The sequence below is a fragment of the Pyricularia grisea genome (assembly GCF_004355905.1).
Source record: "Pyricularia grisea strain NI907 chromosome Unknown Pyricularia_grisea_NI907_Scaffold_8, whole genome shotgun sequence".
Lineage (NCBI taxonomy): Eukaryota > Fungi > Ascomycota > Sordariomycetes > Magnaporthales > Pyriculariaceae > Pyricularia > Pyricularia grisea.
In genome coordinates this window covers 1689187-1714902 of record NW_022156721.1, presented here as the reverse complement: position 1 = coordinate 1714902, position 25716 = coordinate 1689187, and the positions used below count along the sequence as shown (strand labels likewise).

The window sequence follows — 25716 nt, the reverse complement described above, 5'->3', positions numbered from 1 at the left end:
GCAACAGGCAATAAGAAATTTATATCAATCTCCTAAATTTTTATGGATCGTATATAATATTATCCCCTGGCTTCCATAATATTAAAATAAATATAATCCTAAAAAATTATAATAACAATTTCTAATAATAAACCACCCATATCGAATCCATATTACGTTTTATATCGGCCCATCCCACTATATTCGTCTTATTAATTATCGTTACCGGTTTAAATATCTTTTATTATTTCCATATACAGAATTCGTTTCCTTTTTAAATGCCCAGGCAACGTCGGACCAGGAAATAAAAAAACTATAAATAACCAAACCACCTGCATATATTTATTTACTTTTCTAAAAAAAAAAAAAAACGAAAAATCCAATATTTAATAAAAAAAAATAAATCCCTATTGGAAAATATACGGTATAGCCCGTTTACCGCGCTATTCCGTACAAATAACTCCCCCAATCGTAGTTCGGACCGGGAACCGCACCCTAAGGATCGACGCGGTCGAAAACATATACGTAGTCCTTAATTACGGCGGGCAGAAAACGGCCGTACCAAAAACCTTTTCGATTTTACCCATAGCGCCAATTTGTAATGCCGTCGGTTGGATATTATTACTAATTCGATTAACCGGCGGCAAAGGCTCCTCGTTATCCAAGGGCGCCAGCAGTAAAAAAGAAAAACATTTATTTTACCTTATATACGTTCGTTATCGGGTAATATAAAACCAACCCCTAACCCCTATATTACGGGGCTGGTTATTTTTAAATATATTAAGGTTATTAATGGAAACGCCTTAGTAAATAGTATTATATTCCTCCCCCTCCCCTTTTTTTTCCTACAATTTTTTAATAAAAAGGCTATTTTTTTTCCCTTACAGAAACCCGCAAACGGATACTGGTACTATTTTTTAATTTGCAAACGTTAACGATATTTTAATATAACCAATTTAGGAAGGGAAATCCATTTTAATCGTATACGTTATATTATCGGCATAATTTACCTTAATATTTCTAACTAACGAATGACGCCAAACCTTATTATTTGCGTATACGAGGCTTTTTTACCAAGTAAATAAATTTTGCTAAAATTACGGTTATTAATTTAACAAAATAATACCTTTAAAAGGAATCCAACCTTTATACAATCGTTTTGGCGAACCACGCCAAGCAAAGGTACCAACGACCTAATTTGGTTTAAGCGGCTCCATAACCCGAATTACCGTTTTAATAATATAGGTGGCCAAAAGAATCGTAACATTTATTCCAAATCGAATATAACCCGTAAAACAAATCGGAATTAAAACCATTATATAAAATTTGGTTAAAAATTTAATTTATATTTCCGGTACCTGTATTGGCCTTACTATAATTTTTTTTAAATGGGAAAATTAACCCCAAAATGGGGCACGATAGGCTTATCACCAAAAATAAAAGCTTTGATTGGTTTGTTTCGTATTTTAAAACGATAAACGGCCCCTTAAATTCGAACAAAATAACCGAAATAATATAAAATAAAATTTGGCAATTGCTTTACGCCTAATTTCGCGTTTATTTATTTTAATTATATCGAAACGTTAAATATAAATAACTGTCCAATACGATAATTTAATAAAGGAAATATGGGATAAAAATATAAACCGGGATCGGAACCGCGAAAAAAAAACATATTGGCAGAATACTAATAATCAAATAAAAACAATAATTCTGGATTATTTTGGTAACATTTCAAACAAATTCGTTTACTTGGCAAAAACATCGTTATAATCCCTTTAAAAAATGTTAAAAATATATTAGTAAACGCACGCTAGGGAAGGGATATCCGCCGTTCCCGTTATTAATACCCACGTTTGCTATTTAACAGCAAATCGATCAAAAATAAAAACAAATGGTGGTACAAAATTAAAAATATAAAACCAGGGCCAAAAATAGGGGTTTGGAAAAGATAATAAATAAAATTAGGCCGATTACACCGAAAAAACTCTCCATCGCCATTCGTCATTATTTACAATTAAAAATATTAACAAATAGTAGTTAAGGTTAAGGTTAATCCCTACAAACTGCCGTTTGGGACAATTGTAGCCTATACTGGGCGGGGTCGAAATAAAATCCCGATAAATTTAAACCGGACCCGTTTTTATTGGTAACCGACCTTAAACGGCCCGCTTTAACGCCGGGAAAGGGTTCGTATTTTTTAAATTTTTTAAATACCGTCGTTAATCGGCTTCGGAATATATTATATGGAATTCCATATTTAATAAAAGCTTTCCAAATTAATTGGCCGGCCACGATAGCTTTAAACGTTATATTAATATTAAATTTAAAATACCATTTTATTTTTAATTAAAAAATCCAAATCCAAAATATAGGGTTAAACGCGAAAAATTGGTTAAATAACGCATTAATTCTAATTGGGTTAATTGGGATAAAATGGTAGTTGGAACTAATCGGTAAAGGGGTCGCGATTTACCTTTTAAGCCTTTCGCCATCAAACTCGTATTTTAACAAAAACAAAACAAAACGTCGAAAACAAATTTTACAACAAAAAAAGCCTGGAACAATTTCGCAATATCCAAAAATTAATCGAAGAATTTAAATTTTTCAAAATAATATTACCCCTTTAACAAATACCCAAAACCGATATAAAAGTAAAACTTATATGAAATTCCATAGTTTATCGTCCTATTCCTGCCTATACCTTAAAAATATTAACTAACATTAATATATTTTCTAATTGCATATAATTTTAAAATATAGGCCAATTAAAATGGATACCGTTAAAAGGGATTTTAAATATTAACTGGTAAAAACGTACCTAGTAATACCAACAAAATAATTAACGTTACAATCCTATAACCAACCGGCGATAAAATATAACCAAAATAGGCTTTTCGTTTAAATTAAACAGGCATTTTTATAATAACTTTAACTACGTATTGGCAAAGGGACCTTATTTTTAAAAATGAAATTTATAATGCCTAAAAAACGGAGGGTAAAATACCAAAAAACCAAACCGGGAACGGCTATTTGTAAATCCAATAGGCGTACATATTCGGTATACCGCTTCTTTTGGCCAAAAATTTCTCAATATAAGGCTAACCGTTCGAAACTGCACAATAACGGGGGCAATAGATAAAAAATCCTAACCAAGGATTTTTAAACAATTTTATTATTAATACTATCCATAAACCTCGTTTACGCGTATGGATTAAGCTTAAAACGAATAAATTATACGTTTCGTTATACCTTACGTCTATCTATCTCCTAAATACATTTGCAATCTATTCCAAATATAAAATAGCCCTATCCAAAAAACTTTTTCCCATTACCGTTATATTATCCTAAAATTTAGGCAAACGAAAGGCGTTTTTAGGTAACGCAATACTTAAACCATGGTTTAAAGCCTTAAATTTGCCAGGTCCGTATAATTTATTAATAGGGGGTACCGTACCTTTAAATATATCTAATTTATAATCGATTAAGCTTTAAAACATATACTATAGGCCGTATTTTATATTAACCTAGCCCCGGCTGGTTATTTCGTGGTTATAGTAACGAGGTTTGCAAAAAACAGCTTTTAATTAAAGGTATAAATAATTTTATTAAAACATCGGGTATATGGACGTTACCCACATTACCATATCGTTTTTTTTAAGGATTTGCTTATAATAATCTAAAAAATACTTGGTTTCAAATTAACTACAATTTTAATTTTGGCCGCATAATATTAATAATTCGAACCTTTTTATCTTTAAAATTTTACCATATTTACAATTTCCAATTTTTAACTTTCAATTTATTTGTCCTATTATATTATAATCTTTAATTGGGATATATTAACACTTACGAACTTAATTAACGTGATTCATCAGTACCCGACGCATATCAGTACCCGACGCATTTTTCCTCCACTATACCATTCCGAACTCCAATTGCAACGCCAACATTGTTTATATTACCCCAATACAATCGGAGCTATATACATCTGACATTTCTTCATTCTCCTGACAGGTGCGTGCATTGTATCCTATTTTGCCGCAATTGCCACAACGCCGTTTAATCGCCAGTCGTGCATTATTTCCAACCCTATTTTCACCTTCTTCCTCCTGTATCGGATCATCCGTATTGTTTAATTGCAATAAGCGTTGGACATCTTGTACAGTAGATACTTTTCCTTCGCGGACACGTGTTTTTTTAGCCCTGCGTCGTTTGCTAAGTGCTTCGTTGGCCTTCCGAAGGCTGCGGACCTCTGCTAACAAAAATATAATTTGGTACGCCATTCCGTCCATACCTTTTGCCAATTGCTTTACAGCTTCAAAAATAGGCGTTGGAAAGCTGTTTTGATGACGATTAATTTGAATTTTAACAAACGTTAATTAAAAAACGGCTTTTATCGGGTTGTAAGACGTTTAAAAGACCTAAAATTCGGTGGTAGGAAAAGTAAACTTTTTGGGTGAAAGCGTTCGTAATTTAATATCCAGTTTGGAAATTACAATTTCCGGATCAAAGGGGATAATTCCAACTTTTCGAAAACCCCCAACTATGTTTTCTTTTATTATAAACTTTTTATAGGCCGCTGCAAAAGCCAAAAAAAAGTCGATTTTGCTAATATTGGTAATATAGGCCCGGATAAAATCGTTGATTTTTTAACCGTATACCCGTTTTAGGACATTAAATATTCCGACATTAAGTGGCTGAGTTAGGTAAAATGAATAAGCAGGCAGGCAAAACGGAATAATGTTATAATTTTTGCAATAGCTTTCAAATTCCGGCGATTGGTAGCTGCTATGCCTATCGAGTACCAACATCCGATATGCGCCTTTTATCCGCGATTTTGTATAATTATCGAAATGTTAAATCCATTTTAAACCTATTTCGTTATTTGTCCATCCATTTTGGCTAGTTTTTATACGCCAGGATGCTGGAAGACCGCTTTTTGTATACCAATTCGCGAGATGGTAGACGCCTTTAACGATGAGAAATGGGGGCATATTGTAGCCGTCGCCACTAATGCAGCAGATTGCAGTCGCCCATTTTCGATTGCCAGGCTGTACTTTTTTGCTTTTTCCGCGTCTTTTAGACCCAGTTACAACCATATGGCCGCATATTTGGCCCATTATAAAGCCGGTTTCGTCGAAATTGTAAATGTCGCAATCTTGGATGCCATATTTGGCTTTTATATTGGCCACCAATCGAAACCACGCGTTTAACGCGTTAGGATTTTCGCAAAGGGCCCTTTGGAAATTATAAGCGCGAGAAAAACGCGTCTTTAATTCTGTACGTCGTTTGACGAAGCGATAGGCCCATTGCTTGCCGACCGGTTGCGCGGCCCGCGCAGCAAGGATATAATCGGCCATTGCAGCCATATCGGCGATTTAAAGCGGAAACCCTCGGGAATCCAGGTCCAATATATATCGGACAATCACCTCCTTTTCGCTTTCCGTCAAATTCTGAGCACCAGGCCGACGGTCGGCTAAAGAAACGCGACCTTTCATTCTGTAACGGAATGTTAATTCGGGCACATTGTACGCTTTTGCAGCCGCTCGGCAACTTAGTTTTGGGTTTAATCGAATGGCTTCAATCGCCAAAATAATTCTTGATTTATTGGTAGTAGTTGGCATTTTATCTTGTGGAAAAAACGCGTGGTAAATTTAAGAGTGGTGTGGTGGAGGAAAAGTGCGTCGGGTACTGATATGCGTCGGGTACTGATGAATCACGTTAACGGAACCGTTGCGGCGGAAACTGTACTGGTAAACCTCGCTCAAAAATTTACATTAAAAATAAATTTTCCCTTTTTATTAGGGCTGCTATTATTAACTAACGCCATATTACATCTAATCGAACATATAAAACGTATATTCTATAATATTTATTGGATTATAATACCTCTTTTTACGGTATTAACGTTTATACCAACCGAGGATCGCCTATATATAAACGTTATTAATTATTTTAACAGCGAAAATTTGGCCAAAAAAAAAACCGGTACCCTGGTAACGCGCATAAAAACTACCGATCGTTGCATAATTCCCTTTTGGCACTAAAAAACTACGAAAAACGATTCTTATAATTGCCAAATTATATATATTTCCAAATTTGGAACAAAATTCTTTTACCACGACGGTAAACCTTTATTCCTCCGTTTTAAATTTGCGAAACCTTTTGGTCCCCAAAATAATAAAAAGCCAAATGCGAATAAAAAACTGTTAAAAATTCTTTACCTAGGTTGGTTTCGAAACCTAATCGACAAATTCCTCCGCCATTATTATAAATTTAAATAAAAATAACGCAAAAGTTTAATTACTATTTATATTTACCGGGGTAATAATTTCGGCAGCCGGGTATTTTAAGATATAACGATTGTAAAACCTCAAAAATTACTAAATACGGTATATTTGGACGAAGGCGAAAAAAACCGGCTCGTCGAAAATATTCGAAAATATCTGCGCCCGCAAACCAGGAATTTTTACAAAAATCGCGGAATACCCTACCGACGAAAATATTTCCTATATAAACCTTCTAATACGGGTAAATCTTCCTTTAGCCTAATTTTAGCAAATACATTTAATTTCGACGTTTATATATTAAAAATTCCGAATTTCCGTAATAATATAAAATTAAAAACGCTATTTACACAATTACTACAACGTTATATCGTTTTATTGGAAAATATTAATACCATCGGCCTTTAACGTCGACGCGCCCTATCAAATTCAAATTTAAAAAATAAAAACGATAACGAAAATAAATATTTAAATTCGATTAAAAAACGGTCCGGTTATTTATTTTTTAGGCTATTAAACTTGCTGGACGGGGTAATAAGCCCAAAAAGGCGCATTTTTATTATAACCACCAACGCCATTAAAAAATTAAATACAACGTTATTTCGAAACGGAAAAATTAATAAAAAAATTTACCTTGGGAATATGGATAAAAAATCTGCCAAATTAATATTTAAAACCATATATTAATTCCAATCGGAAACATTCCCCTCCGTCCAAATTAATAATAACACCAAACAATAATCGTATCAATCGTATTAATCGGCAAACGTTAAATCCAAACACGTCGATTTTAACAACCTAACGCAAAATTTTACCAGTTAAATACCAATAAATAATTTTTTACACGCCAAAATACAAAAGTACTTTTTATTTTACAAAAAGAATCCGCAAAAAACGGTAACGAACTTTAACCAATTTTTTATAACCAACTAACCAACCAACCATACCACAGGCAATAACCCCAATAGCCCATCCCAAACAAAAAATAAAAATATCCTTGGCTGGCTATTTCGCAAAAACGAAATTTAGCATATTATATAAACCATTCCTCGATATATATACGGTTTACAAAACAGCAAATATACCGACACAATTATAATATATTATTAACGAAAATAGCAATAACGTTATTACCACTATCGTTCGACGGCAAACTATAAACGGCAAAGGAAACCCCGGGTATGTAACAAACACGTTAACCAATCGAAAATAGCCCCAGCAATTTTTAGGCAGGCTTTGGCAAAAATTCGACATTACAGGCCGGTTATTATATTTACCAAACCCTAACGGCGATTTATTTTCTACGCGACGTACGGTACGCGTAGGTAATAATAGTTTTATATTATTTGCGTAATATACGAAAAGGTAAATTACGTATATAACCACGCGATTCCAAAATATAGCAAAATATAAATTCATATAATCTTGTAAATAATTACAATTAATTGGTATTTTTATATATAAAAATACCGATTTTGTTTATTATATTATTTGAATCGCGATTATATAATTCCTATTTAAAATACCCGCGGCCGATAGCCCGGATGCAATAATATCTTATTCCGGCTCATATCGATCCCACCAGGGCCATTGTACGACCAATTTACATTCCAGATTCGCACCAGTTTTGGATTTGTAATGTTCGTGCATTTTATTTTTTCGCCCGCGAACCTACCCGCATTCCGTATATCGACACCCGTCCCGTTACGCCGGCCGTAATAACGGAATATTTGGATACGTTAACGGGGGGAATACGAATTCGCCTACCCTGTATCGACCAGCAGGGGGCCCTTTTATCGAGGGTATTTTTTAACGCTTGCCCGATTTTAAATAAGCAAGGCAGGACGGGAACTAATCGAAGTTTGGGTCCCAAAAACAGGTCACTCGCCCAAGCTTTCGGGTGGCAATATATTACAAACCCAGTTATTAACGTTATAAAGCGGAATGCGGCCGTTGCAACGAAAAGAGCCCGGAACACGGGGTTGGACGAGTATAATTAAATGCATATCGGCTACGGGGGTCGCTCTTCCTCCACTCGTTATATTTAAAAGAAAAAACGTAAAAAAACAATGGTTTCTAACGGATTTAAAGCTTTTCGATAATTGGCATCTTCGCGCCACCGAAAACGGTTGGCCAAATAACGAAACCGCGATCGAATGGCTAAAAAGATGTTTATTCCGCATACCCAACCCGGCACCCCCGAAAAAAGATTATTAGTTTTAGACGGCCATGGATTACACGTTACGGACGACTTTATGTTTTTTGCGTCCAAAATAATATTCAACTTCTATATTTAACCCCTCGTTCGTCACAAGTTATTCAACCATTGGATTTATCGGTTTTTGGGCCGTTAAAAGAGACTTATCCACGTCAACTTGGATTTGTTAGCCAATTTTGCTGTTCAACGGCTATTGGAAAAGGAACCTTTTACTTTGCTATCGAAAAGCCAGGTTAAAAGCATTTATAACAAAAATTATCCAATCTGGGTGGGGTACGACGGGGTTATGGCCGGTGAACTTGGCCAAACCGCTTTTAAGCCCTTTTTTATTAGAAAATAGCAACGCCAACGTCGAAAAAGGTAAAAATAACGGTTTGCTTAGGGAAAAAACACCGGAAAGCCCCATCCAAAAAAATTAACGACCCGTCTTCAGTTATTTGGAAAACCCCTAAAACGACCCTAGATATTCGACTTCAACTACAGGAAATTTCCCGGTCCGAAAAAAGTAACGCCATTTTACGGCTTTTGTTTGCAAAAGTCCAAAAAAGCTTTGAAACCAAGGATATTTTATTGGCTGAAGCCCAGCAAAAAATGAGTTTGTTAAAAGCCAAACTGGAAACGGTACGGCCGGTTAAAAAGATAAGGGTAATTCCGGACCCCACGAGCTTTTGGTCAACAAAAAAAAACGTTTTTAAAGCACAGGAAAATAATAGGGATTGTTTAGAAGATTGGAACGATGTAGAAAAGGTTAGCGAACCGGTAGAGACTGACAATGATTGTATTATTGTGCGTTGATAGTTTTACATTTAAATCGTTTTATAAAAGGGGTATTTCGTCGTTACATTTTTCAAGGGGGCGGGACTTAGGGGGGTCGGAGATGTGGGACCCAACGTTGTAAAGTGGCCTCAATGTCTCAAAGTCGTAGACGGTAAGGTTGCCCTTCGTATCGGCCCCGGCCCCGATTCTACCGTCGGGCGAAGATGATAAAACGAGCTCGTTTGCAAATGGTACTTTGCTAATGGCAAATCCTATGCTGGTTTCGTATAGAATCAAATCGCCGTTATTGTGGGTTGCAGCAATACGATTTGCGTCGATGGCTAAGCTAAAGGCGAAAGCTCTCTCTGTAGAACCGCCAACCCTTGGCTTAACACCGTAACTCCTGAATCCCACCAAAGCCACAGCTAGGAGGGTGGTGTCTCAATCATAAAAGGTCACCCCAATATATATGGAGGAAACTGCCAATCTCTTCGCCCCGTTTAATATCCCATAATCTCACTCTCGCCGCTCCGGCAGTAGCCAGAATTTACCCGTCTCCCGAAATCGTCAAGCGCCAGATGAGCTCCCCATGTCGGACAGTGTTACCTTCCTGGAAGACCAGATGATCGTATAAAGAACAGGTTACCCGAACTTGATCGTCACAGTAGTTTTGGGAACACCCCATTTTCGGGCTGCTACGCGGATACTCGACCCCTGCTCCACTTCGGCGATAGTTTGGAAAATATCGTTTTCGGAACGACGTTTTATGGATGCAAATATATTAATTAAAGAAAAAAGCATGGTTTCAAATACAAAATTGGGATTGAAAGATGCGAATGCGTCTATCGCGTTAACAACGCGGTATAAAGATTCGGGTAGCCAGAATGCGGGGGTGTTAATTTTAAATCCTTAAATTACATCCCTTACGCCGCCACTTTTCTCATTCCCTTAACCATCAACTCCCGCGTCGTTAATGATATAGTTTAAAATAATCTGCTTCATCGCATTATAATAATATAAAACTTTGAACCAGTTCGGGCACTCCGTTACTAATTTAAAATCGAGGTAAGTGAATAAATTACGTACTAATATGTATAATTTTTTTTTTTATGCAAGCTTACTCGTGGACAGGACGAATAAAAAAACATAATATATTTATATATGCAAGCTTACTCGCGGATGGGACGAATAAAAAACTTATACAATAAGGGGTTGGCTAATTTATAAGCATACATAGGAAAGATTCTTATTATGGTCCCGGGTGATAAAATCTTCACAGCTCCCAATTACTTTAAGGGTTTTTGTTTCGTTCTTTTATTTTTTATGTTCAGAATTACAATTAAGCTTGGAAAATCTCCTTTTAAAATTAAAAACTTTCAAAACGAAATGCAACAACATCATCCTCCCTTTTGCTTTGGTCTTTTTTTCGACCACTGTAACCGCCGGTGGCGGGTGGACTAACAAACAATTTTACAACGACAAAGGCGAAAGAGAGGGCTCAATTTCAATTAGGAAGGGCTCGGAAGGCGATTTTAACTATGGCCCCAGTTATCCTGGAGGGCCCGATAGGATGGTACGGGTTCATGAAAACAACGGTAACGTCCGCGGGATGCCCCCGGGATATTCTCTAGGCCCTGATCATCAGGAAGATAAAAGCGATCGTCAGTATTATAACAGGCACGGATATCATGTTGGTGATGGACCCGCCGAATACGGAAATCACGGAGGCGGGCAATGGGGCGACGGATATTATGGACCGCCAGGCGAGTTTACACATGAGCACCGTGAACAGCGAGAAGAGGGCTGCAATATTATGTAACGAGTTATTGTTAGTCGAATTAGTGTTAGTCGAATTAGTGTTAGTCGAATTAGTATTAGTCGAATTAGTGTTAGGTGTGAGGGATCACGCCCCCAGACCCACCCTTAAAAGGTTCTCCAACGTATGCCTGGCCGTGACAGGAACCACCTTTTCCTTTTCGCTGGCCGTATTGCTTCTAATTTGGCTTCTGATAAGCTAAACTGTTGCTGAGTTTCAGCCAAAAGGATATCTTTGGCCTCGAAGCTTGTTTGGACTTTCGCAAATTGTTGGAATAATAATAACTTTTACACTTGAAGGGATATCCCGACATGGAGTAACGCGTGCGTGCCCATGGATGCCTTAAAAGCAAGGCATTCAGGGGCCGCGCGAATCCCTTTTTGTTCCAAAACAGACTGCAAATAGTTTCCTTTGTTATTTCTGGGAGGTAGACAGGAATAATTGAATATGGCGATTCACATTACTTCTTTGTTTCAACCCGAATAAAGACAGGGCTTTGTTTCACTTTGTTCTTACTTTAAGCTATTTTACTCGGTTGTTTCACTGGAAACGGAGTGGAGAGGTGTAATATACAAAACAGTTAAACCCAATAAACAAATAACCGAAACAAAACATAGCACCAAAATTCTAAAGAGAGAAAAGGAAAAATAATAAACCAGTTTTGAAATGCAATGAAAACCATACAGCAGATAGAGTAAAAAATAAATAAAGCAAATAACAAATAATAAATAACTTACTCAAAAACTTTTTAAATCCAATTACTAAATTGATTCACCTTGTATTTACCTTGGAGTGGTAGTTTACTGTGAGGATCAAGCCCCCGAATCTAACCTCGGAATCACCACTCGACCTACCAGCCACGCCGCTGGTAAGCACAACCACGCTGAGCCAGGGGTCCACTAACCCCTGATTTGAACGCGTCTCTTCAGCACGTCGTTGATTGCAATTCTTCTCTTCTCTTCACTTTAAACTCTTCGTTAATAGCGCCTAATGCACAGAGGTTCTCCAATGTATGCCTGGCCATGACAGCAAATGCATTTTTAATGGCTAATGTTGCTCAACATGGTGGTTGATTATAACTGCCGATTTTTATGTAGTTGATATGTGGAAATGCTGCCGTTGCGAATTCTGATATTTGTTGTTTTTGTTTTGACAAGGGACAAATACAAATGAGATTTAAACGGGGCTTAAATTATATATAAGAATTTCATTTATTATCAAGTCGACCCGCCCTTTAATGGTCACCCCCCTTCACGGATACCCTGTCCACCCACACCCTCGTTTCGAAATTACGAACACGTTGCTAAATGTTTCAATCAATTTTAACCCTACAACGTCGCCGTTAGGCTTATTTTAAAACCATTCACAGGATGGAGCAATATTCGGAATCAAATTTACTCCAAACCGTTCGGGTCGTCCTCGACAAGGGCTCAATTGTAACAGCCGCCCAACAGAAAAATATCCTAACCATTATATTTCGGAGAAAACTCCAAATCCACCCATCCCGTTCCCAATATAACGCTTTACGCCAAAACTTCAATCAAACCCAAGAATCGATGTCATTTAAATGGTGTTTACGTCAAGAGACATTGGGCTACCCTCAACGCATAAAGAGATTGGAGAAATCGGGAACCGGATTCTGCTTGCTTCTGGAAATATTTCAACTGTTGGAGAACATTGGACTGATTGATTTTGGCCCGGAACCCTGTATTATAATTACAAAAAGCTAAGCCCATGATCAAGTACGTGTAAATGGTGCAACTACAGCTACAATTAACCAATGTCTTCAATATCTCAACGTTGCTTTGGTTCAGACTCTTAAACCCGAAAATATATAACTAGAGGATGGTTCACTGGAATTCCTTCCCGTTCCACTAATTAACTGACTGTAAAACAACTGCAGGAAGGATAAGAAGTGGCTTTGATTGACGACTTTTGTGAGAAATGCACGATTGAATCATTGTCAGCTTTTCTTCGTTCTTCCTGAATTTCTTTTCTCCTCGCTGATAATAACACACAGACGTCTTCCCCGCCTTTAAAAGAAATTATGGCGAGCAATTAGCTAATGGTGTCTGGGAAGTCATGGCCGTACGGCAGTTAGGACTGAGTGATATATGTTGGCAATCGTGCCGAGGCAATTAATCTGCAGCCCGGCTCTAGAGGCTAATTTCAGGGGCCTTGCAGGATGCAAACATAGGCGAGCTGATCGCCCTACTCATTAACGGCTGGTTCTCAAAAAGTTTGGTTAGCGACGGAATATCATTGGCTGCCTGGTACTCATCAATGCTTGTACTGGTATATTCTTCACTGCGCAAAATGAATATCGGCCTTTTCCGCACACACGCTATCTCGGTGAAGATCGCTGCTATCAACAGTTTCGCTTTGGTCCTCACGTAGAGCCCTCTCTGCTTCAGCAAGATCCATTTCTGACATAGGATCGTCGTCTGTCTCGATGCTGATTTCAATATCGTGTGTAACAAGGACACCGCCATGTTCGGGGCTGGCTGGTTCCGGCTCTTGGTCGTCATCTACTAGCGACTGTCCGCTCCTCCGTGTCATATCGTTCATGTTTCTTTGATGCTTTGACCGCCGACCGGCGGACACGAAACTAACCACTCCATATTTAGCCCTCCTTGAAACCCCCGAGGATGCACCTGACCGAGACTCATACGAAGACCCACGAAGACCCTTGATATTGACTCGTCCAAGGATTCCGCGCAGCTGACCGCCTAGGTTTCCACTGCACACCTCATCCTCACCAACATCACAGCCTCTTAGGGACCTCGGCGGTGTAATTCGCAGGAGTTTCAACGGCCAGTTTCTCTGCACGAGAAGGTGAATTTCCGGGACGCAGACGCAAATGATCAGGGCGGAAACTTCGACTTCGGACCAAAGCATTGCACCCACGAGGTCATCTGTGGGAAGCATGAGCTCGTGCTCGTGTCTCGCTTTTTAAAGTATACAAACGGGCATGACTTACAAGTTGGGTCTGATGATTTGATTCTCGGTACAAGTTGCACGCGTATGATTGAGGCAACACAGACTCTTACAAATTCGTCAGCAGACCATCACACAACTTTTAAAAGAAACGTACTAACCCAAGGCCTAGGCATAAAAGTAAAAGGATGATTATTTTCTTTGACAGAGCCATTCGTACTTGGTACAACGCTGTCATCGGCTGTACAAATAGCATGAGATCACTAAAAAGTTTCAGGGCAAACTAGCATTCACCTCATTAGCCGTCATTCTGTCTATTAATCTTTGATGCTTATTTGATTGCTCACCGAAGCATAGTAAAATTTACTGGTATCCAGGCATTGGCCAGGCGATTCAGGTAGGAATATCTTGGCCCTTGGAATACACATCAACTGGGCCACGACAGTTTCGACGATTCCTTGGACGAGGAGGAACACCAGTATTCCAATATTCAACCCCTTGTAGGCTTTTTGGGGGAAAATGCGTATGAAATAAATCGCGAATGCCATCTTGGAAAAGACGAAGCTCCATATATATGTGTCGAGGGTTGGATATGCGTACTGAGACTAAGTGAGTGTCTGCATGCCTAGCGAGGCGATTGCATTTGATTCATTTCGCAAACCAACAATGTGACTAGGTTTCACAAGTTTACTAACCAAAAGGTATCGATTCAGGGTATCCGGATTGACGTCCCTGAAATGCGTACCAAACCCTACAGTGGTCACTATGTGATTCGGTGTTGTCAGCAACGTTGGCCATGGAGCGACAGATAGAAATGAAACATACGGAAAAAATTGCTACTCACTCAATGACACAGAAGCTACCAGAAGCGACATGCTCAACTGCAATGAAACCGCTTATAGTCAGTCGATACACCCAGAGCATAATGTGCTGGCAAGCCGTTAACTGACAAATGACGCGATCGTCAATGCTGAGAAACTCCCAAATTTGTTAGCCTTCCACTCGAAAATCATTCCCTTGGTATTTTGATATCACTCGTCCTTGTTCCACTCACCATCATCCAGCCTAAACGTTCTCAAGGTGACCAGATTCGTCCAAACCCGACCGGCCACTGCCATGGTAGTCACGATTGCCAGGGAGATATTGACCCCTTTAACGAATGGCACCTTGCTATCGTCTGCCGCACCGCTCGCCATTGTAGTTTTCCCTTGGCTAGCGGTTGTATCTCTAGGTAATGATGGTGCCCATCCACGCTACTGCTAGCGACGACATCTTGTCCTTTTAACAAAAGCGTATACCCGTGCCGTCCGGATGGCATGCATATAAAGATAACTAACTTTAGTGGAACAATAGGATAGCATTCACACTTATGCATGTTTGCTTACCCATCTAGTGCTAGTGGAAGCTTAGCGCTCGGCTCAAGATTCGAAGCAGCCATGCCACACTCTGCCGAGCATGGCCGCTTTTTCTTTTCTTCCGAACTTTCAGGTGGCGAAAACTCACCCCTCTTCTTCCCATTCCATTTTAGGGACATGCAGTTCCCTGGCCATCACACTTAGGCCTGAAACTTGGTACCCACAACAATGCGATCTTATAAGATAGGCGCGTGGTTTATTCCCCCCAGCATGGTAGATTATCATGTGTTCGGCCGAACGATTTAGTTTGTTCTCAAACGGCCGTATGCTCCACAATCATCTGCAGACCAAAACAGGTATTTGTTGATGTTTCATATCCACCCTGCTTTCGTTCGCTATAATACGTCTACTTTACTTCGCACATCAAATCTCATAACAGCAGAATTTTGTATTCCCGCGGCAACGTCCAAGGGGTATGTAATGATGAGGATCCATGAAGAGATAAATTCCGGATAACGAGTAGGTAAAGCGTGCAAAAGGCGGAGAGGAAAAGATTCCAAAGCATTCCACAGGCGGATCAGGCACAAATGTGATGGTCTCCACGAAAACTGAGCATTTGATAGTTTGGGGTGCAGGGATTCTCGTTATCCGGCACGTTCAGCCCGGGTTTAGTTTAGCATAGCACCAGATAGAGATGGGTTTTATGGCACCTGGTATGAAATAGCTAACACTGCTTTATTAACACCTGATCCTGTCTGGGTGTTGACTTACCCCCGGCAAGCCTACGAAATATATTGGAATGTCGAGCTTCAGCAGATGGTCGCCGACCGTTCCAGAACACTGTTGGGGAGTATATGTCAACCCTGCAACATAAAAGGATTAAACCCGTCTATTACACTACTGGGGTATCATGTATTGCAGCCGACGAATCGCGCTGTTTCGCATGCTGCGATAGGAAAGTATAAACATTTTTCTGGGCCGGAAAACATTGCCCAAACGCCTGATCTGGTGTCTCGGGTGAAAATCTCTGGGAGGTTTTATGGTATCGGCCCGCGTCGGAACCGCGTCCTGTGGTAGATTAGTGGATATAACCTTGTCAAACTCCTGGAAACTAAGCCTAGGTTTGTGATAGGTGATTGACTGTGGCTCCATCAGAGTTTTCACTGCGATTTTGGCCTGGAGAGATTGTTTGGTAGAGGTGTGCGAGGGACATGCCATAAGAAGTACATCCCGGCTTTTCTAGATCAGGATGGGCGTACGAGGAGTCAGGGGAACAAAAATCACTCTGTCCTCTTCATGTTCTACAGAAATATCCAATACTCCGTATGGCTTTTCTCAAGGGCGGTTTTGTACAGATTCAATCCGCCTGAGCAGGGTTAAAGTGCAAAACATTTTACTGGTTAGAACTCCGAATACCATCTCTATCAGCCCGATCTCATCGCAGAATGCCCTGCTAGTCTGACCTTGGTCACCTGGTCTCCCTATCGACTTGATGGATTCTGCCCTCTCTGCCTTCCATCTTCGTTTGTTGGGTACGAACTGCACCAATGGAGACCGAGGTGGCTCCATCAGTAGTGCTCTTTCGAAGTCGATCATCATAACACCGTTGACCTCCGTATTAAAAAGCATGTTTGCCCCTAATATATCCTTGTATGCGACTCCCAGTTAATGAATTGCGAGCAACGACTGCATCGCCTTCCTTTTAAACTGTCCCTGCTCACCATCGACCACCCCTGTCATATTAAATTCACATTCGGCCCACAACAAAAATGTTATTTGTATTATATAAACTTGGTAACTATAGTAGTATACCCTGTATATTAACATGAGGTCGACGATTCCAAGGAAAACGGGCATATATATACCTTACATAGGTTGCAAACGTTCGTAAACCGTCGCCTCGAGCTTAAAATTTTTGATAAATGCCTTAACCGTGCCTTTGCTAATAAAAATGTAACCGAATTTAAACGGGTTTGTTTTAAACAATACGCCGCGTAAACCTCCCTGCCCTAACGGCGTAATCCCGTCGTTTAAAAATCGTTTCAACTGCTCGAAAATACATCGAGGAATTTAGTATGATTTATTGGATGGCGGATATAGCTGCCGATCGGGCCACGATCGTGGTCTTATGACGAGTTAGGTTTCCTGTTATGTAGTGCCATATTTGAGAAACACAATCGCCTCACCCGTCGTCAAAAGCCCATACTCAAATCCCTTTTCAATCATGTAGTGGTACGTTTGCATAATGGCGGCTGCAATCAGCCTCTCGGCGTAATACTGGAAACGTGCGTCTAAGTCCACCGACGTCGGGATAATCTTCCGGTTAACCACTTCCTTGTATATATTCATCGGGCGTAGACCAAAACGGAGGTGCGGCGGTTAGCTTATGGGGCGGCCTATACTCGGAGATGTAAATCATTATGCGTCTTTCCGAACCCGCATTATTGGACCGGTAAACGCAAATCTAATCGGGTCGTAGCCGGTTAAGATCCAAACTATAGTTCGGAATAACCGGTGGTGTCAATAGGGTAACGCGGCAAACGACATCCTCTGCAAAATCGCTAATGGCATATGGATAATTCTCGAAAATAATTCCGTTTCCCAACTCGAACGCGCTCCTAACGCCTTCCATCTATTTAAACTAATTTATAATCGCCTTAACCGGATCCTCGACACTATTGTACAAAAATAACTAAAACGTCTTCTCGTCTAATATACTGCGCACTAAAATGCTTTTTCCTAACCAGAAAGGAAGGCTCGATTCTCGAAAACACGGCTATCGGTAGGAACGCTGTCGTAAATTGTACCGAATACTATTCTCTACTGCTAAATAAAATCGGACCATAGCTGGATATATGTGGGAAACCATTTGTTTCGCGGGTTGGTAATAGGTCCCTTCGAGGTCAATTTCCGGTTCCGTTCAATATTAAAATTGGAAAAAACCAAAAAATGGCAGGCAGCGATGTACTCGTCGAATGTAGTGGGTTGGGTTTATTGTTCCAACGCTTCCGCGCGTTGCTATTCCCTCTCGGCGCGTCGTCGCTCCTCCTATCGTTCCTTCTCTGCTTCCTCCGCGCGTTTCTCTGCCTCTCGCAGCCGCCTTTGCAGCTCTTCCATACTCGTTAATTCATTCATGACGCGTGGGGGCATAAGTTGTGGTGCGGCTATGATTCGGACGTTCGTGTCGCAACACAAACGTCCGTGATTGAGGCCTGATCGGAGTGGAGTTGTATTTCGTACGCACGTTGCGAGGGGTAACCTGACTGAAACGCTCAAACTAACCAATCGTCCGATGCACGGACCTACACGCTCGGCGTAAAGGGCCCGCCAACATGTGTTGCAAATTTGTAAAACTTGTCTCTCCTGACAGATTCTGCTCATCAGCACACGTCCTTCGAACGACGAGAGTTCAGACAAGGATCTTTCATTGAATTCACTGATGGACGTCGGTATGGCTCAATAGCCCCAGCTATATTCATAGGTCAACAAGCTATTGCTTTTGATCCAAACAGCCTATTTTTAGGTCACAACAGCAACGCAACAGCAACGTAATAATATCCTCTGCATGCATGCACATCTTGTAAATATAAGCCCTATATCGACTACGGTAAAATCCAAAACAAGCCTGGCAACTACAGCCTACAGTGCAAGATTTGATTGATTTCTGTTCCGCGGTGTCTTAGTCGGCGGGGTATGAACCCGGCCCACGTTGTGGATCCCTGGCATTGAGGGGCTCGCTGGGACGGCATCGTTGGCTTCGTCTTCACCGCCGTCCATGGTCAAAGTTCTCAAACGACGGTATGACGTGAACCCAGAGCGACTTCTCAAGGACGCAAAAAAGGTAGGAACACATGGCCAACTAGGCTCGTTCCTGCTGGCATCCAAATTAAATCAAATAACGCAGCAGCAGATAAATGTGCATGGTACAACCTCCATGTCTCCACCCCCGATCCGTTTCGTAAGTAGATGGATGACAAGCCCCACTACCCCGCCCCCGAAACCGATGGTGACCCATCGCTTAATCGGAGCGCCAAAAGTACGCTCTGGTCCCACAGCCTATCCCACTGTTCTGCTGCCCAAAGGCCCTCTAGTCAAAACCGGCTTCCTATCCCCTACGTTCCGTCCCCGAAGTTAGTCTGGCCTTGTCTCATAGTTTCTTCAAAAGTTTTCGACCTAACACTTCTTCACAGTGAAACCATTTATTCCAATGGCTGAATTAGGAGTAGCTACCGGAATTTTGACCCTGGCTACATTTGCCTTTAATTCTGGTGGCAAACTTTACAAGACGATTCAAGAGTTCAGATCCCACCTCCCACAAGTTGATCAACTCCTTGCAGAGCTTTCGGGTCTAAATTCAGTTCTAAAGGACCTCTCAGAAACAAGCGATCTTCGTCTTGAAGTGGACCTCACTGCTCTCGAACTCACACTCAATCAGTGCAAACAATCATGTGAGGCTGCGGAAGTTGAACTCCGCACATTCTGCTCACGCTCTAGCGCCAGCCGGACAAGCCTCCGCGACTGGACCAGGCTCAAATTCAGTGGCGATGGGATCGAAGGCTTTCGTCAGCAGTTACTTCGATACACCTCTACCGTCAGCGTCGCACTAAGCTTCGCCAATCTGTCAGTATTCCGCTACCCTTCCGCTAACCTGGCTAACAAGAGTGCATCCACAGCCGCGCATCTGTCAATAGCACTCAAGCCATTCATGCCTGTCGAGACTTAATTGCGACTACAACCGTCAATCTAGAGGCTCATCTCGATCAAATCCAGCAGAAGCTTGAGGATTTGGCTGAACGCAACACCACTGGTCTGACCCCTGACGCGGCCATCCGTCAACGAATGGAACAAGAGCAAAGTAGCACGGAGAAGGGTATCGCATTTTGCGCATCGCTTTCCCAAGAAATCGAAAAGATTCAGCTCGATTTCTTCAGGGGCCGCAGAAGTTCCCCAAACATCCAAGGCAGTGGTTCAACCTCAGAAATGCTCGTCAGCGAAGGACTTGATGGCTGTATGAATCATATGCGTGCCACGCTCGAACAGCTTAAAAAGCATAGAAAGGGGATTATCGACGGTATGGGCACCGATTCAACAACGGCAACATCAGATCAGGAGACCTCACTCGACAACCTCCAAACCCAAGCTCGTACTCTGAAGCAATGCCTAAACTTTTGCTCTAATGTTGACGCGGCTTTAGAGTCACGAGTAAGCAACATTGAAAATGTGGCGAAAGGCGACGACACAATCCAGTTCATGGTCTCTACAGATGGTAAACCGATAAACGGCAAGAACCAAGGCGATGGGATGAGGCTGAAGCAAGCTGGTGGTCATTTTAGCGAAGAATCCTTACAGCAGCTGTCTGGAGACTTCAAAGCTATCAGCCTTCACCAAACTGGCCTCCAGAACACAGCGTCTCTCCATGAAAATAGGGTTGCTACAGCTGCGCAAAAGTCTTCGTTCGACAACCGCCATGGGCCTGGCTTTAAGCTCGCCAAACAGCCCGTCCCGGCTGCTACGGCTGGCCAGGCTGACGTTTGAGGAGCGCCAAAAATACCGGAACTGCCTCGATCATGTCGATTCTTTGGCTGCATCCTTGATGGGAAGAAACAAAATAGGCCCATCTTTGGATTCGATGGAACCATGCCGCATTGCACAACGCGAGCTGCTGCAAACCGTCGGAACCAGACCCTATGTTTATGGTTAGTATTAATACCTGCATGACGGAACACCAGCCGGTCGTATGGGGGGTGATTCACAGAAAGATGCTTAGGATCGTTCATTTAGCTGATCAGTTCAGTGATTTTAGTTAGCAGAGGCATTAATTTATATCCATCACAATCGCTAAATCCATCATTTTGCCTGCAGTTGCGAATCGCACTGCTGCAATCAGCCTGTCACAAACACCAATGGCCTGCGAAGACGCGCTTGAAGCAAATTCTTAAATTTCCTTTGATGTAGTCGAAGGTTCAGAAGGGACCCATATTCAATTGCGGGTAGATGGAAGCTAGATTTTTGTCATGGCAGCCGTTGTAACCACAGCCTTGCAACATTAGGCCGTCCCCTGGGTTGCAGGTTTGAGCAACGGCCTGTATATTTTCGTACCCATACTGCCTTCGATGCCTCTTCACTTGAAGATAAATCCGCACTGTCGAAGATCTCGAGAGTCCACTCAAGCTCAGGCAGGGCATCTGCAATCTGTGGTCCTTCTTCCTTGAGTGCATCCTGCCGACAGCAGGCATCAGAAGGTTGTGACAACGTTAAGCATTTCGAAGACGCGACCCCGAGACCTCGTACGGTACGAGCACCAGCCCTACCACCTGCGTTTCCAGTCCTTCAGGGCCACCCTTTCAACAGTCCTTCGCCGTCCAGAACAAGCGGTAAAGCGACACTGTCGATAAGAGGACGCTATCTAGTCCAAGTCCGACCAGAAAGGCTGCAAGTCCTGTCAAGAGGCCCGTTGATTTTTTGTTTCTGGGAAAGGCTGTGCATTTGTATCAGAAAGAAGAAAATTCCGCCCAGCGTACAATACTGGCACATTCGCATCATCAACGTGAGCCGGGACAATCAAGAGTATTTGCCTGATGCAAATGTGATTCCCCAATGGTTTACTCGAGAGCGGAGGGAAAGCATCCGGCTCGTGCACCGAAGCCTGCCTATCAGGGCGCAGACTGCGGATGAATCTTGGTGACCTTGAACACAGGGTCGATCACTGATTGAGAGCAGGCATACACACAATGGCGCCTTGCGTTGCCACCAACACCAAGCAGATCCACGCAGTCTCGACGGGGTGACAATCGTTCTCACCGATGAACCTGTACTCCATAACAATGGTGCACCGCTTCATGTCGCCCGCGTGGCCGCAAGAGCTCAAGCAGCACCTGGCGGATGTCAGCTCTTCATTGCTGATGCTTGAAAAGGCGTTGGCCGACGGTGGGGAGGACGCTGGCATCATGAGTCAGCTGTCCCACTTGCGAAGCTAAGCGCTTATCGATTATCGATTCAACCTCCAACGCGTCACTACCGACGCGCCACAATGCTGGGCCCCCAGATCCTGAATCAAATCGATCGTGTTTCGTCCGTGCACGGCACCCACTTGACCAATCACACCGCCCCCATCGATCAGTTCGACTCGGACTGTTCGTGGCAGAATGGTAAGGAGAAACAGTTGGTCGTATTTCATGCTCATTTTTCCCAATCTAAAATAACAAAACACGCTCAAGTTGAGGAGGGAATCCAAATTCTTGCAAACGACTATTTTGGATCGCTTTGCCCTGCCGATTCTTTCAGCTTTAATATGGGATCCGGCTTCGGTGATGAAATATCCTCACTGTTGATAGGCCTTTATTGATCGATCGGTCAACTGAACGCTGTAATAACGGAAAAATTGGTTAAAGATTCTGTCTCAGCTATCTAGAAACGAGCATTCCAACGACTTTCTATGTTATACCCGCAATTGGTCCGTGAGTCACGTGCAGCTCCACTTGTGACTCATCGCTCAATTGATGATTTGAACCCATAAATCCTTTATTCCGACACGCACTATGACCTATCGCCGGCATGATCTTAATTGGTGGTATGGTTCTGCCGTCCCTGAGAACTGCTGGTGCTGGCAGACATGGCTCCGCGTGTTGTGGTTTACCTGTGTAATAACCTTCCGTCTCCTCAAGAGGGTCCAGATCACTCATCTGGTCAAACTCCTGGCCCTCGATCGCTACTATTCTCATTCCCGAATGTCGTTCGTCATATAAATGTGACTTTGCGTTTCCGTAATTAAGGTCATGCCATAATTCGCTGGGCTCGGACCTCGATGGTACGTAGTCGATACTCTGGCTGGCTCTGTTTTTCATATCACGGATGCTGCTGGCTTCGAGGTTCGACTGCATCCCTGATTGAAGATTCATGGGCTGCCGCGGTCCGTACCTCGACCAGAACTGCGGCGGCGCGAGGTGCCGCTTGGGTATGGGCCGGCCCTCGGCGGCCTCGGTCGTAGTCGCCGTGGGCCCCTTGTGATGATGCTCGCTGCTGCTGCTGCTCTTGTCCTCGGCGTTGGTCTGGCTCGGGCAGGTGCCGACCTCAGTCATGCCCCCGTCACCGCTGCAGCTGGTAGAGCGGCCGTACCGCACTCGCCTGTTGAAGAAGAAGCGCGATGCCCCAAACGACGACTTGCTGTAGCGGTCTGCTCGGTCCGAGTTCAGCTTGCAGCCGGGCATCAGCAGCCGGTTGAGCCACGGGATGCGGTGAATCGTCTGGCGGAGCGTCGGAAGGCAGGAGCATACTATCAGGGCGCTCAGCTCGGACATGGACCATAGCAGTGGCTCGGCAAGAAGTACTGGGGAAAGATGGATGTTAGCCCTGACTTCTGATTGGGTCATTAAGGGGGATGTGGGATGAAAAAAACTAACACATTCCGTCATTGATTGTGGGTTTTGTGGCTTCGACGAGCCTCTTGACGGACAGTATACAGAGACTGCTTTAAACAGTTAATTCTCGTTACGGCCATACTACAACTTTTGAAATATTTAGAGGTTAAACTAACAAAAGGCCTAGGGACAGCATGAAGCTGAGGCCGATCTTCTTGGAGACCGAGATCAGCTGCAGTCCCCAAATAAAAGGCATAGGCTGAAGGAAGAGAATCCAATCTGTGCAGATATTGGATACAAACTATGAGAGGCACAGGTAGCAAACTGGTCAGCAACAATTATCAAACACCTCAAACCGCAAAAACGTCGGGTATCCGACCGCAAAGGGAAGAGAGAAAAAAGGAAAAAGAGAACCAACTTACGCCCACCCACCACATAATTTCTATGTTGATGCAGCTGCCTTTGATTTTTGGGTCCCAAGCCTTTGCCACTGGCTGGCACTAAAAGACATTAACCAAGGTCTCCTCGATGGCTTGGCAAAAAATGTAGAATATAAGGCACTTGTTCAGAATTTGAACATATCGGTTTGGGATCAAGCGTAGATACAGCACGGCAAAGGAGCACTTTGCAAGGGCGCAGCCGAAGCTGAAGCAGATGGAGCAGACGGTCATGAGCTTGAGGTATATGGCGTAATGCTCGGCGCTCACTTCGCTGGCTTTCCTTCCGAGCCCAACAAAAGTCGAGGCCATGACCAAGCTGCAGAGACCTGCATTGAAAATCTTGTTTTTATTTGACATATTGTTAGCCTCAGATTTTTCTCCCTGATCCGTGAAACTTTTTTTGGACGTTTTCGGGCGGAGGCTTCACTCACCCAACTGAAGACAATAAGCACTGGAAAAGACAGACAACAGAGCGCCGATGTCAGCATAGGGCTTTCCATCACGATTTCTAAAAATCCAAACAAAAAAGAATCCAAGGCGAAAACAAGCCAGCCGCACTAACCGTCATCGGCACGTAGTCCAGTCAAGGTAAGCCGTGTCCATGTTCTCGATCCCACCAGCAGGGCGGTCACGGCCAGCAGCGAGGCCGGGGCCGCGTAAAGGGAAGGTCTTAGCTCTCCAGAGTTGTTCATGATGACCTCTTTCTGTCATGCCGGCTTTTGCCTTCTGGGCTTCCTTCCCATCCTCCAGCTCAGGTTGGTATCTTTCTCTTGTTTCTTTTTCCTCCTCCAGTCTTGTATGTTTCTGGTGAATTTTGCCGGTGTTTCGTGGTCTTCATTTTTTGTTTTTCTGTTTCCTTGCCAGTTTTCCCACTCGCTTCGTCCTGTGTCGTTTTGCTCCCCTTCCCCTTTTTCAGGATCGCAAAAAGTCGCAGTGAGCTTGTTTGACAAGCTCTGTCACAGCACCTTTCTGCTTTGGAAAGAAGAATGAAATCTAGCGAAAGGGTCCAGTTTATTACTTGGATATGTGGCAAACATAAAATAAGAGAAATATAAAAAACAAGTTAACGCCAACTTGGTCTATGCTTGCGGCGTGGTGCGACGATGACGGACGGAGAAATCACGGTTCTGGCCCATGCGGAGGATGAGGGTGATGAAAAAGGGGGGCTCAATAAAGTGGGAACGGCTCTTGTCGTGAGCCGGTGTCTTCGCTCAAAAAGGCAAACCCGGGGGGTCGGGGGTACCAGTTAGTTAGTATGAGAGAAATTTTGGGGTGGCTACAGCTTAACGCAGTTACGAACCTAAATTGGCGGAAAAGATTGAGTGCATGAAAGAGAAAAAAGTTGAAATGGAATGAATCCTAATTGATTTAAGCTTTTCAGGGGTAATTGAGTCGTATTATACACTATGGTTGTAAACTGGGGGAAGTGGGGTAGACGAGGACATGTAGTTGGTTTGGTTTCTGGCTCCCCGAATGGGGCCATCTCGGGATCTGCCCGGTTGTGTGGGAGAAGGCGGACCCTTTTTTTACCTTTTTTTTTTCTTGTGTAAATTACTGAACAAATAATG

At 42.5% G+C, this 25716-nt stretch overlaps 6 protein-coding genes across 6 annotated transcripts; 2 read left to right on the top strand and 4 right to left on the bottom strand.

The window, feature by feature from the left end:
- Positions 1 to 10615: 10615 nt before the first annotated feature.
- On the top strand, positions 10616 to 11062 carry PgNI_12163 (uncharacterized protein; the record flags this gene model as incomplete). Its single annotated transcript, XM_031132118.1, has 1 exon — positions 10616 to 11062. A coding segment is annotated over one exon (447 nt), but the record flags the coding sequence as incomplete, so codon positions are not given.
- Positions 11063 to 13363: 2301 nt separating this feature from the next.
- Positions 13364 to 15531, bottom strand: PgNI_12162 (uncharacterized protein; the record flags this gene model as incomplete). The annotated part of the gene is made up of 5 exons (XM_031132117.1): positions 15500 to 15531; positions 15334 to 15391; positions 15051 to 15268; positions 14364 to 14501; positions 13364 to 14007 (listed from the first exon to the last, which is right to left on the bottom strand). The coding sequence occupies exons 3-5, from the start codon at positions 15190 to 15192 to the stop codon at positions 13364 to 13366; spliced, it is 924 nt and encodes a 307-aa protein (XP_030977095.1). The 5' UTR covers positions 15193 to 15268; positions 15334 to 15391; positions 15500 to 15531.
- A 2238-nt stretch (positions 15532 to 17769) lies between these two features.
- PgNI_12161 (uncharacterized protein) lies at positions 17770 to 18486 on the bottom strand (the record flags this gene model as incomplete). The annotated part of the gene is given in 4 exon segments (XM_031132116.1): positions 17770 to 17846; positions 18096 to 18164; positions 18320 to 18451; positions 18471 to 18486. The coding sequence occupies 4 exon segments, from the start codon at positions 18484 to 18486 to the stop codon at positions 17770 to 17772; spliced, it is 294 nt and encodes a 97-aa protein (XP_030977271.1).
- A 370-nt stretch (positions 18487 to 18856) lies between these two features.
- On the top strand, positions 18857 to 22915 carry PgNI_12159 (uncharacterized protein). Its single transcript, XM_031132114.1, has 4 exons — positions 18857 to 19481; positions 19542 to 19971; positions 20025 to 21047; positions 21146 to 22915. The coding sequence occupies exons 1-3, from the start codon at positions 19127 to 19129 to the stop codon at positions 20884 to 20886; spliced, it is 1647 nt and encodes a 548-aa protein (XP_030977084.1). The 5' UTR covers positions 18857 to 19126; the 3' UTR covers positions 20887 to 21047; positions 21146 to 22915.
- Positions 22005 to 22297, bottom strand: PgNI_12160 (uncharacterized protein; the record flags this gene model as incomplete). Its single annotated transcript, XM_031132115.1, has 2 exons — positions 22005 to 22057; positions 22078 to 22297. 2 exons carry the CDS (start codon positions 22295 to 22297, stop codon positions 22005 to 22007), a joined length of 273 nt encoding a protein of 90 aa, XP_030977272.1.
- PgNI_12158 (uncharacterized protein) lies at positions 22340 to 24840 on the bottom strand (the record flags this gene model as incomplete). Its single annotated transcript, XM_031132113.1, is given in 7 exon segments — positions 22340 to 22482; positions 22964 to 23677; positions 23751 to 23815; positions 23885 to 24009; positions 24131 to 24208; positions 24224 to 24474; positions 24711 to 24840. The coding sequence occupies 7 exon segments, from the start codon at positions 24838 to 24840 to the stop codon at positions 22340 to 22342; spliced, it is 1506 nt and encodes a 501-aa protein (XP_030977083.1).
- Positions 24841 to 25716: the final 876 nt, after the last annotated feature.